General features: G+C 35.7%; 1 protein-coding gene and 1 long non-coding RNA gene across 3 annotated transcripts; both read right to left on the reverse strand.

The window, feature by feature from the left end:
• Nucleotides 1–498: 498 nt before the first annotated feature.
• LOC121266581 (protein FAR-RED-ELONGATED HYPOCOTYL 1-LIKE) lies at nucleotides 499–3,866 on the reverse strand. Of its 2 annotated transcripts, none has more exons than XM_041170452.1 (3): nucleotides 3,660–3,866; nucleotides 1,011–1,633; nucleotides 499–805 (listed from the first exon to the last, which is right to left on the reverse strand). In XM_041170452.1, exons 1-3 carry the CDS (start codon nucleotides 3,695–3,697, stop codon nucleotides 732–734), a joined length of 735 nt encoding a protein of 244 aa, XP_041026386.1. In that variant the 5' UTR covers nucleotides 3,698–3,866; the 3' UTR covers nucleotides 499–731. The 2 variants fall into 2 exon arrangements, with proteins under 2 accessions (XP_041026386.1, XP_041026385.1); XM_041170451.1 differs by having other exon boundaries at nucleotides 1,011–1,687; nucleotides 3,660–3,854.
• LOC121266583 lies at nucleotides 2,814–3,653 on the reverse strand. The gene is made up of 2 exons (XR_005940834.1): nucleotides 3,387–3,653; nucleotides 2,814–3,352 (listed from the first exon to the last, which is right to left on the reverse strand). It is a non-coding gene; the product is annotated as an uncharacterized LOC121266583 (long non-coding RNA).
• Nucleotides 3,867–12,158: the final 8,292 nt, after the last annotated feature.

Here is a 12,158-nt window from a genome sequence, read left to right on the forward strand (position 1 = left end):
AAACCGCATAAAAATATTTTAATTCAAATTATTTTACTACTATTCACATATTTCTCATCTCATCTCAATATCTAAATGAGGCTTAAAAGATTCTTTTTGTTAGCAATGATAAGAAGAAAAAGTAAACAAAAACTCGAATCAATCATTCACAACACAAAACTTGTAGTTCAACAACATGCCTACATTCATGGAACTGAAGAGAATTTTATTTCAAATGATGAGCAAATACCGTATGGCAGCCCTATAAGAGAATAATATAATATATGCTAAATCCTAGTCAGTAGGTTGTGTTAGATCAAGAGCCAAAACAGGCAAAAGAATTTTTTGGCCCAAGTCTAATTGAAAATTTACCAAAACAAAGAAAAAAAAAACAACGGATCCTTGTCGGTCGGGTCATCAACCGGGCTGCCACAAACAGACTCCAACAAAGAAGCCCAGCACTCTTCACCCATACAAAATACACCATCCACCCCCAAAAAAGGGGGGAAACAAAGAGGATAATATCTACTTCTAATGTACGTAATATAAAGAATCATGATATAGTTCAAGGATTACCAGGAGAAGGGGAAAAGCTGACCAGAGTAGGCTCACATTCTTTGTTGCAGAGGATCGTTGGGACGGGATTATCAGAAGTAACAAGTTTTAGATCTTCATAATATATCAACACACTCGCATTCGACACAAAAACCTGGAAATATATATGTTAGCTACTCATATTTGAGTCATTAATACTACAGCATAAGCTTGGAAAAGTACTGCTCGAATTCTTGATCAATGGTTGGTTTCCTAGTTCCTGATGGAGCCTCTGCATACAAAACATTAAAATTATTTCTCCATCCAGTAAATGATAAAATAACAAGCCATCCAACTAGGTATAGATTATGGCAAAATTGATTTACAGAAGAAGATGGGATGGTCTGAGACCCCATGCATATGCACATTCGCAGGTATGATCATTTATCTTAAATTCCTATTCTCACACATCCACCTCCCATCTAATCCTTAATTACCTTGGTTTACAGTCCATCTTCCTGATGAAAGAACATACTTGTATGGGTTAACCCCATTGGAATAGAGAACATCTTCAATATCCTTATCTGTAAGTTGTTCAAAGCTGTCATTTCCATATTCCGAGCAAGAGTAATCTACTTCATTACTGAATTCTAGGAGGTTCTCATCAAGGTTCTGAAATGCTCGTGATCCATCATGAAGGGTAGAACGCTCTCCAATCAGAAATGCTAGGTTGTCTTTTCTGAAACCAGAAGAGTGGTCAGTATCCTTTAAGTCGCCACTGTCAAAATTACCAGATGAAGGGGAAGGCCCCTCGAACAGGTTCTCTGTTGCATACGGAGACATGGCAGGGTCGGAATCTCCACCAAAACTGCTGCTATCTTTTGCTGATTCAGGTTCTGACTCATCATCCATGGCTGCTCCCTCTGTTTTTTCAGTTTTTATGTTTGTAAATATGCTCTCCACTCCAGGATTTGTTTCGAACATAGAGACTGGTTCACAAGCAAAGCTCCGAGCACAGAATTTATGCTTTGGTTTAGGCAAATCCAATTGCTCTGGCTGTAATTTTCTTTTCTTGTTCAAGTTAACAATGTTGTCCTTCAGCCTCTTTTTGAGATGGAAGCTGAAGTGTAACAAGGAAATATTTATAGGAAACAAGAAAGGCCTGAGAGGAATGCTGCATGTCGCAATAATTTAGTCAAAAATTTAAAAGGAATGTGCATAACATGACCGCCTTTTGTCTTTGCTAGCTCAAAATAAAGGGAGAAACATGAAGCTCAACTTTTCTGATTGCCAAGTTTAACCTCAAATTTGGTTTAGAACTACACAAAACAACATTTGTTGAAAAATCCAGCGGAAACAATCACTACATAAAAACCAAATAACATGGAGAAAAAATGAATGAGATAATCCTTACAGCCAAGAGCCTTCAGTTATAGGCACCAAGAAGATAATAGCTAGAATACAGCAGATATGAACACAACAGCATTTGGACCTGAAATACAAAATCAAAAACACTATCTTTGTTTCCTTTGGTTGATGTGTGTTAGTGGTGAGTATGGCACATGGTCAACCATATATAGGTCCTTAAAACACGGCAACAGGATATGACACTGTTGAACGGAACAACAGAAAATCCCCTGTTTGAGGTCATCTTAATACCGAAACCTAAATATTCCTCCCCCTGCCGTCATTAGCCTACTAACACATATCTTGTTTATAATAACATGATTTATCAACGAAATTCTTCTTGACAGCTTACAGTTATACTCTGACAAAAAGGTGAACACCTACTAATCAAATCAGAACCTGCTTTAGATCACAAACTATGTAAGCTATCCGACAACCATATGGCATACAAGCAATTAAACTGTTCCTTCTACTAGCAGCCTTCAAAGTGGTAATAATTCCCAAGCATCTGATCATGCTTCTTTTTTATTGGCCTAAATAAGATTGAGTCATGCTTCAAAACAATCGGTTTTGTGCTGCTGGTTAGGACCAAATGTGGCGGGGTTGAGGCAGTTAGAATAAACATGGTAAAACCCCTGAAATCTTGACCTTAAATTTTCCCAAGAAAATGCTCCTTCCATTTACAGGGCCTCACTAAATTGCGTTTTTTCTGTCTACGAGAAATGAATGCTAAAAACCCAGGGCATTCCCACAAAGCCTTGCAAATTTCCATTCAAATGTGTTCTCTTGGACACAATTTTCTTAAAAAGAAACCAGACAACACTAGGTTGTGTTTGGTTGTTGAACCAAACTCAACTCATCTCAAACCCATTGATGGGACCCACTACTTGGTCAACTTCCCATAAAAAAGTTAAGCTCATCTCAACCCACTTCAAATATTTCAACCTAAAAAGTTAAACAGATCTCAACCTAAAAAAGTTAAACTCGTCTCAATGGGATCCACAAAATACTACTATTTACAACTCAACGCAACTCAACTCATCTCAACATCCAAACGTACTAGCCAGTAAACAGTAAGTCGGTATAAAAAGAACAGCTAATTGGTCCCTGCTGAAACACCCCAAAGAAGAAAAGTAATCAAGCTCAAACTCTTTTTGCTAACTAAGTGTCAGGAGTAGTAGATCCATGCTACGTTATCGCCTAACTGATTGTGTAACAGTCCTTTGTACAGCAAAGAATAAAGGGTCTTTCCTTCTCATGTTCACTATCTTCAGAAACCAAAGCAAGAAAGCTAACGAAAAGAATTAAATGGTAGGTTTATATGAGGAACCTTGGCTTAGCAACACACAGGGTTATGCTGCAAATTGTCCTCTAACACCTTATTCAATAGCCAAAGCTTTTAAATAGAACATCGAACATCCAATAAGATAACCTTTTCGGGTTGAAAACTAATCCATTACGATAACCTTTTCGGCTTGAAAACTAACTTCACTGCTGACCACGGACAAAGCAACCAAAAAAACTGTATACACACTCCAAATTTAGCGACTTTTAGGCTGATTTTCAACAATATATAGACATCTAAACAAACTTTAATCGAATCAGAAAGCTTCACTAAGTCAAAAAAAAAAAAAAGGAAAAAAAGAACTAGCTTTAAAAAAAAAAAAAAAAAAGAGCTTTAATGATTAAAAAAACCTATAAATGAAAGAGAAAAACAATTAAGAAACTAGAAATGTGACCTGTAAATCTCAGCTGGGTTCTCCGTAGCTTCGTTCATCTCGACCCAGAAAAGGAGGGCGAATCAATGAGTAGTCACTGAAACCCAGAGGGAGGAGAGTCCTAAGTTTGAGGGGAGGAAAGCCTGAGCACAAGAAAGGAGGTATAGGAGCTAAACTTTCCGTCTTCGTCTCTTTCCTGGTTCCCTGTTGCTTTGGTATCGAAACTATAAGCGGCTCTAAAGCGCGTGGAAATCGTGATCGCCTTTGTATATGTTTCAGTTTACGGCTCAAACTATAATGGGCTGACGCGTGCTCTACACGCCTATGAAGGGCTCGTGAGTTGGTGCTGACTCAGATTTAGCCATCCCTCGCCAATTTGGCGCCAGGTCCCGTTGTTATGCGGGGTCCATTTCTCCCTCGTGTTTTCGCTGTTTTGGATTGCAAAATATCTCATTTAGGATTTAGAAAAAGGGTTGCTACCCGCCCCTACCGGACGAGCCATCGCTATCTCACTCCTCGTCCCGCATGAGTAAGGGGTTGCGATTTTTCTCGAAGGCTCCGACTTGGTCCATGCGGGAGTAGGGTACTCCGTTCTTTGACGGGAGTGCGGGAGTGAATCTCCAACCATCCGCCTCCCGCCTCTCTAATCTCTATAGCAATTTAGTCATTCACAATATCACAATACATTGAACACAATCAAGCAATTTATAAAACTATATGCACAATCAAATCCTCTACAATTTACAATCTCATTCTCTTTTAATCTCATCTTCCAATCTCCATCCATAAATAATAAAAATAAATAAAAAATATGGAGCGATTCACGAAGAGATTTGGGAGTGAGCCATTGAGTCATACTTACATTTATCTAACGCTGAGGTTGAGATGGCGATGGAAATCTACGACGGCTACTCGAGATGACGATGGTGATTGGTGAGGCAAACGATGAATTGGAGAGAACCGAGAATCGCAGAGAGAGAGAAGAAGAGGAATCGTGAGGAAGAAGAGAAACAGGGGTTGGGGGACTCTTCGACTAGGTATTAATCCATAATCAAAACGTAATTATTGGCAAAGGTAATAAAAAAATACCCAATTATGTGCTTGGATATTTCTTTTTATATAATATGTATTATATATAACATATATAATTAATATATATATATATATATATATATATACATATATATACGGGCGGAGCGGGGTACGGTTCCACCCCATCCCGCCCCTGCCTCCACTTGAAGCCCCAGATGCGGGCAGGGTCCCCCAGCACCCCGCAGCGATGAATGGGTTAATCCGTCCAGCCCCACAGGGGTGGGGCAGTAGGGGGACGGCCCGACTGCCCCCGTGAAGTTGTTGCTCGGGTCGTCCCTAATTTAGGCCTGTTTGAATTGAGAAATGAGATAAGATAGTTTTAGATGAGTTAAATAAAATATTATTAGAATATTATTTTATAATATTATTTTTGTTTTGAGAATTAAAAAAGTTAAATTATTTATTCTATTTTGTGTAGAAATTTAAGAAAGTTATAATTATGAGATGAGATGAGTTGAAATCACTTCTCAATCCAAACAAGGTCTTAGTTATCTCAACTCATTTCATTTAATCATTATAACTTTTCTAAACATTCAAATAAAATAAACAACTCAACTTTTTTAAATTTTAAAATAAAAATATATTTTAAGAATATTTTATTTAATTTTCAACTCTCATCTCATATCTTTTCATCTCAACTCACTATCCAAATCTCTAGAGTATTCATTTTATCCTATCCTTTAAAATGTATAATCAAAACTCTTTTTTTTTTTTTTTTACTTTTTATTTTATTTTATTTTACATACTTACCTTTAAAATATATCATACATCAAATTATATATTTTTTCTTTATCCTATCCTTTAAAATGTATCACCAAAAAATCATTTATTTATTTATTTTGTATACTGACTTTTACAATATATCATACATCAACTTATATTTTTTTTTCTTCATATCATTTAAATAATTTTTTTTATTCTTTTTAAATAGTTCCTCTAACTACCAATAAATTTTCAAAATCCATATGTTTTGTTATATTTGCAATATATTTTTATATACAATGTAATATAATTTAGTCTTGTACACACAAAATAAAAATATATATAATCTAAATAAAAATTAAAAATAAAATCAAAATATGAAAACATTAGATCAAGAATATTTCCAATATGTTTTTTTGGAAGAAATTGAAATAGAGTTGTTTTAAATGGTGAAAAGTAAAAGGAATTTTTCTAGTTGGTGAAAATTAAAGTAAAAGGAAATAAGTGAGTAAATAAAATATAAATAATAAAAAAAATATTTACAGGATGAATAATACCCACTACATGTAGCGAATTTATTGTAGATGGATGTAAAATATAGGAGTTTTACATGATCCATTGGATCTAGTTTTTAGACAAAAATTTACATATTTGGAGTTTTACATGATCCAATGTATTTTAAAGGATCCATTGAGAGTGCTCTAAACTTAACATAATAATTATTTCTCGAGGCCAAAATATAAAACGTCCTCCCGAAAAATAAAAATGTATTAGATATAACTTTATTCAGTGACGAGTAATGTTAGATACAGTTATAGATTGTACAAATGCTGTGTAGTCCTTTTGAAGATAAGTGAAATTTATTATTAAAAAATTATTTTTTTCATGTGAACTTTATAGTTATTTTTTTCATAAAAAGTGCACAACATTTACGCAATACATAATTACAAATATCATTTCTCAATATAAAAACATAACTTTATTTTAATGACTCTATCTTTTTATAAAGTGTTTGCTCGAAATTTGTACATCTAAAAGTTATACCAAACGTTACTACTTAATAATGTAAACTTTATGTTCTGAAAATGCTATACTATGCACATTTTACGTACTCTGCATATTAAGATTGTAATTCCTTTATGCCTACTTTGCATACTTTGCACACGTCATCATACGAACTCAACTATGAGCAGGATAGGTTATTTAACCTTTAGTTAGCCTTCTTGATGTATAAAAAGCAGTCTTTGTAATTGTCTGGAACTATTTGTTACCAATACAGAAAAAGAAAGTTTCATTTACAAAATCTTCCCACTTCAATTTGTAATATGGTATCAGAAGTTTTTTGGCAGATTCTCGAAGGTCTTCAATGGCGTCTTCTTCTGGTCTTGATGATTCTACGTACCATATATTAACCCTTATCTCTTGCAGAATGGTGGTGCTCCAGGTAACATTCTTGTTACTCATCTCTTAGCAGTGAAGATGTTTTGAGAAAATACTATCTCACAACTTGAGATAGAGAAGGTGCTTATCATTCACATATATGGAATCATTACAAGTTGTTTCAACTAAGGAAACTATACAAATGTGCAGTTGATTGTTGGTCATCTGATTTGGTGTTTTCATTCCTTATATTCCCCTTCAAACGTGGTCGTGGTAGGTAACAGAGGCCAAGTTTGTTTCTCAGCACCTTGAATGGAGTTTTGAGTAATGGCTTAGTAAATATATCTGCAAGCTGATCAAGAGATGTAACATATTTAGTCTCCAAGAAACCGAGTGCCACTCTTCCTTTTACGTAATGGTAATCAAGTTCTATATGCTTAGTTCGAGCATGTAGAACAGGATTAACAGTCATATACAATGCACTCATATTATCACAATGCAGAGATGGGGCTTCTATTAATGGTACTCCAAGATCTCTTAGAAGGATTGATAGCTATGTTAACTCAGCTGCAGTAGAGGCCATAGTCCTATACTCAACTTCTGCACTGGATCTAGCCACTGTAGGCTACTTTCTTTGCACTCCAAGAGATGCAATTACTTCCAAGAAATGTGCAATAACTTGAAGTAGATCTTCTTGTAGTGGGGCAGCCAGCTCAATCAGCATTAGAAAAACCATATAGATCAAGTGTGCTATTAGATATAATACGTAGGCCAAGAGACTAAGAGTAGCAGTGCCTTGCAAATATCTTAAGATTCTCTTAACGAGCTAAAAATGAGCCACTGTTGATGCTTACATGAACTGGCAAACATAGTTGACACTGAAGGAGATATCTGGTCTTGTAAAGGTTAGTACTGCAAACCACCAACAAGACTTCTGTAAGTCGTGACATCAGGAAATAGTGTATCAGAAGCAGAATGTTGTTGGCCTTTTGAGGGCATAGGAGTAGACAAAGGCTTGCACTCATGCATATTTGCTCAAGTCAGTAAGTCTACAATATACATGTGATGAAATAAAAATAGATCTAGACCAAGTTTATGAACTTCAATTCCCAGAAAATGATGAAGAAAACCAAGATCTTTGATAGAGAATTGAGTACTGAGCTGGGAAATCAGCCACTTATTTCTTTGTAGATTGTCACCAGTCACCACCATATCATCTACATAGAGTAGAAGAATTAGTACCCCATGTTTTGAGTGAGAGATAAATAAGCTTGAATTTGTTGAGCTTGAGCAAAAACCAAGTTGTAGAAGGAAATCATTTTGCCTGTCAAACCAGGCTCGAGGAGCCTGTTTGAGGCCATACAAGGCACGATTTAATTTGCACATATACAGAGGATGATCTTGATCTAGATAGCCTGGTGGTTGGTGTATATAAACAAGAGTATTGAGAAAGCCATGTAGGAAAGCACTATTGGCATCTAATTGATGAAGTTCCTAATGTTTAATAGTGACAAGTGTGAGAACTACACGAAGAAATGGAAACTATACCATTTCTATATGAAGATGTTTTGAGAAAATACTATCGCACGAGTTGAGATAGAGTGGGTGCTTATCATTTACATATATAGAATCATTACAAGTTGTTTCAACTAAGGAAACTATACAAATGGAAAGAATTGAAAGAATGCTACAATAAAGGAGAATATACATTAACTATACAGCTAACAGCCTAGACTTTTCAAGAATAGCATATCAGTTAACATGTTGTAGTTTAGGGGGGATATGTTTACTGAAATCATGTGCAGTTGATTGTTGATAATCTAATTTGGTGCTTTCATTCCTTATAAGTAGATAATTACCACACAACCTGGAGCTGATCTATGGAGATAGCACTCATTATTAAGAATAAAATTGGAGTTGTCGATAGTACGATTCCACAACTGATGGATACAGATCCTTCTTACATTGCTTGGTTATGTTGTAATACTTTAATTCTTTCGTGGATTATTAATTATCTATAAAGACATTGCTTCAAGCATAATATACAAGGCTAAGGAAATGTGGCAAGAGTTTCGAGATCGTTTCTCACAAGGTAATGACCCAAAGATTTATCAATTAGAAAAATAATTTTCTTCTTTATCTTATAATGATCTTTAAGTCAATCTTTACTATATTAAGTTAAAAGCTATTTGGGATGAATTGCCTAACTGTAGTCCAGTTCTTACTTGTTCTTGTGGTGCCGTTCGAGTTCTACTCGAGTACCAGGAATGTCAGATTCTAATGAAGTTTCTCGTGCTCGTGAGCATATTTTACTCCTAGATCTTTTACCCCCTACGATGAAAGTTCTTTCTTTAGTCCAGAAAGAAGAATAACAACTTGAACCTGCCCATGCTAATTCTCTTGCCATTGAAACGGCTACTTTTCTTAACAAGAAAACATAAATTCAAGATCTCTTTACAATAAACCTCCTTTGTGCAAGAAGCTCGTTTGCTCTCATTGTGGACTTACTAGTGAAACTATTGACACGTATTATAAGCTCTATGGTTATCCATTCGACTTCAAGACTATAGGCAAATCATCTACTACCAATCAAGTCTCTACTTTGACATCTCCTATTGATTCTCCTTGGGATATATTGACTCAGTTGCCTTTACTACAACAACAATGCCAATAGATCTTATCATTCTTGAATTCCCAATTTGGTTCCAATTCTTCACCTACTAATCTTCAAGTTGATAATGTTAGCTCCCAATTGAATATTTCAAGTAGTTCTTATTCACAACCTTTTACACTTCATTCTCATCTCTTCAAATACTATCTTACCTCACAATCTACCTCCACCACACTCTCATGACCATAAGATAGTACTCAAGGAGGGAACCCAACCAATCTCTACTAGGCCCTATCGTTATCCTTACTATTAGAAAACATAGATTGAAAAGATAGTTTCTAAGTCAATGCAATATGGTGTGATTAGGCCTAGTTCAAGCCCATTTTCATCCCCAATTTAATTAGTGAGGAAGGTGGACGAGAGTTGGAGGTTATGTGTGGACTATCAAGCATTAAAATATGGAAAACTGTCAAAAACAAATTCTCCATACCCGTCATAGATGAGCTATTGGATGAACTATATGGGTCTAAAATATTTTCTAAGTTGGACTTAAGGTCCAGTTGCAACCAAATAAGGGTGGTAACTGATGATGTGGAAAAAACAGCGTTTTGAACGCACAAAGGGCATTATGAATTCCTTGTCATGCCCTTCAGTCTTACTAATGCCCCTTTAATATTCCAAGGGTTGATGAATAAGGTCTTTAGACATTTTCTAAGAAAGTTTGTACTCGTCTTTTTTGATGATATCTTAGTCTACAGTAAGATACTGTTGGAATCACATTTGAGAAAGGTGCTGGCATTTTGCAGCAACATAAACTGTGTGCTAAGGTCAATAAATACAAATTTGGTATGGAGGAGATTGACCATTTGGGTCATATCATCACTGCTGATGGGGTTAAGGCCGACCCAACCAAGATCCAATCTATGCTTGAGTGTCCAATTCCTATGAATACCAAAGCATTTAGAGGGTTCTTGGGCATAATTGGGTATTATAGGAAGTTTATTTGAAATTATAGGCAAATTGAAGCACCCCTAACAGATTTATTGAAGAAAAATGCATTTGAATGGAATGAAGGGCTACAAATGCTTGTGAAGAATTAAAAAGGGCAGTGACACAATCCCCTGTCCTAAAATTACCAGATTTTTCACAGTCATTCACAATAGAGTGTGATGCAAGTGGAAGAGGGGTAGGGACAATTTTAATGCAATCGGGCCAACGTATAGCATATATGGGCAAGTTATTGAAAGGAAGGGCATTGTTACTATCTACCTACAAGAATGAGTTGTTGGCTTTAGTGGGGGCTATCCAAAAATAGCATCCTTACCTTTTAAGACAGTTATTTATTATTAAAACAGATCAACAAGCCCTAAAATTTTTGCTACACAAAGGGTTGGCATTGTTGTACAGCAGAAATGGATAACAAAATTACGGGATTATGATTTTGTAATTCAATATAAAAAGGGGAAAGAGAATGCAGTGACAGATGCCCTTTCAAGAAAACATGAAATGGGGGACAAATCTGATGGTTCATTGTCTATGATTTCTTTTCCTAATCCTGAGTGGTTTGAGGAGCTAAAGGGCAGTTATGGTCATTCAATTGAATTGCTGACTATAGTTTCAAGGCTATTTCAAGGACTATGCTATGAAGCTGGATATCAACTCTAGCAGGGGACTGTTGCTTAAAAAAGGGAGGATTGTTGAAACTCGGATTCTTCATTTAAGAGGAGAATTCTACACTATATACATGTTGATTCTCTAGTAGGACATTCAGAGTATCTAAAATCCTATCAAAGGGCCAAATATGATTTTATTGGGTTGGGATGAAGGAGATATTAAAAACATGGTGAAGGAATGTGAGGTGTGCAAGACTATGAAGCATGAAACCATACCCCTTGCTGGACTCTTCCAACCTCTCCCCATTCCCCAGCAAGCTTGGGTGGACATCTCTATGAATTTCATAGAGGGTCTGCCCATATCTCAAGGTTATAGTACTATTTTTGTAGTGGTGGACATGTTTACAAAATAGGGACATTTTATACCCTTAGCTCATCCCTTTACAATATCTGATGTTGCAAAAGCATTTCTAAACTCAGTCTTGAAGTTACATGGCCTGCCGAAGAGCATTGTCTCAAACAAAGATCCAATTTTTGTCAGTTCCTTCTGAAAGGAATTGTTTTCTCTATAATGGTCAACTAGGGGTGCTACCTGCGGGGTAGTCCCTCCCCTGGTGTGCGAGGGCGGGGTACCCCGTCCAGGTACCGGAGTGCGGGGCAGACCCCCCCCTCCCCACACACACACAGACACAAAAGGGTCATCGGCCCAAAAGTTGTTTCTAGGCCCAAAACAACCCAGAAAGTAACAATAAATAAATAAATAAATAACAAACAAAAATAAATTTACAATAATAAAAATAATATACAAATTAATAGAAAATGAACTATGAAGTACTACTCCTACCTAATAAAGTAATAATAATAACTAACCAATTATAATAATACAAATTAAGAGAAAATAATTACAAAATTACAAACATAAAAGAGACATTGTTTCAACATTACAAATAACTAAATCACTAAATACAACTGAACTAACTAGTAACTACTAAGTGAGCTATTTGACATTTGGGGTGGGTGACCAAGGGTGGAAAGACTTAATTAGAATTTAGTATTGCCTAATATGAGTCGTGAAATCATAAAACCTGAAACATTAACAATTTAATAGGAAGATAAATTAGA

Source organism: Juglans microcarpa x Juglans regia, chromosome 5D (assembly GCF_004785595.1).
Source record: "Juglans microcarpa x Juglans regia isolate MS1-56 chromosome 5D, Jm3101_v1.0, whole genome shotgun sequence".
Classification (NCBI taxonomy): domain Eukaryota; kingdom Viridiplantae; phylum Streptophyta; class Magnoliopsida; order Fagales; family Juglandaceae; genus Juglans; species Juglans microcarpa x Juglans regia.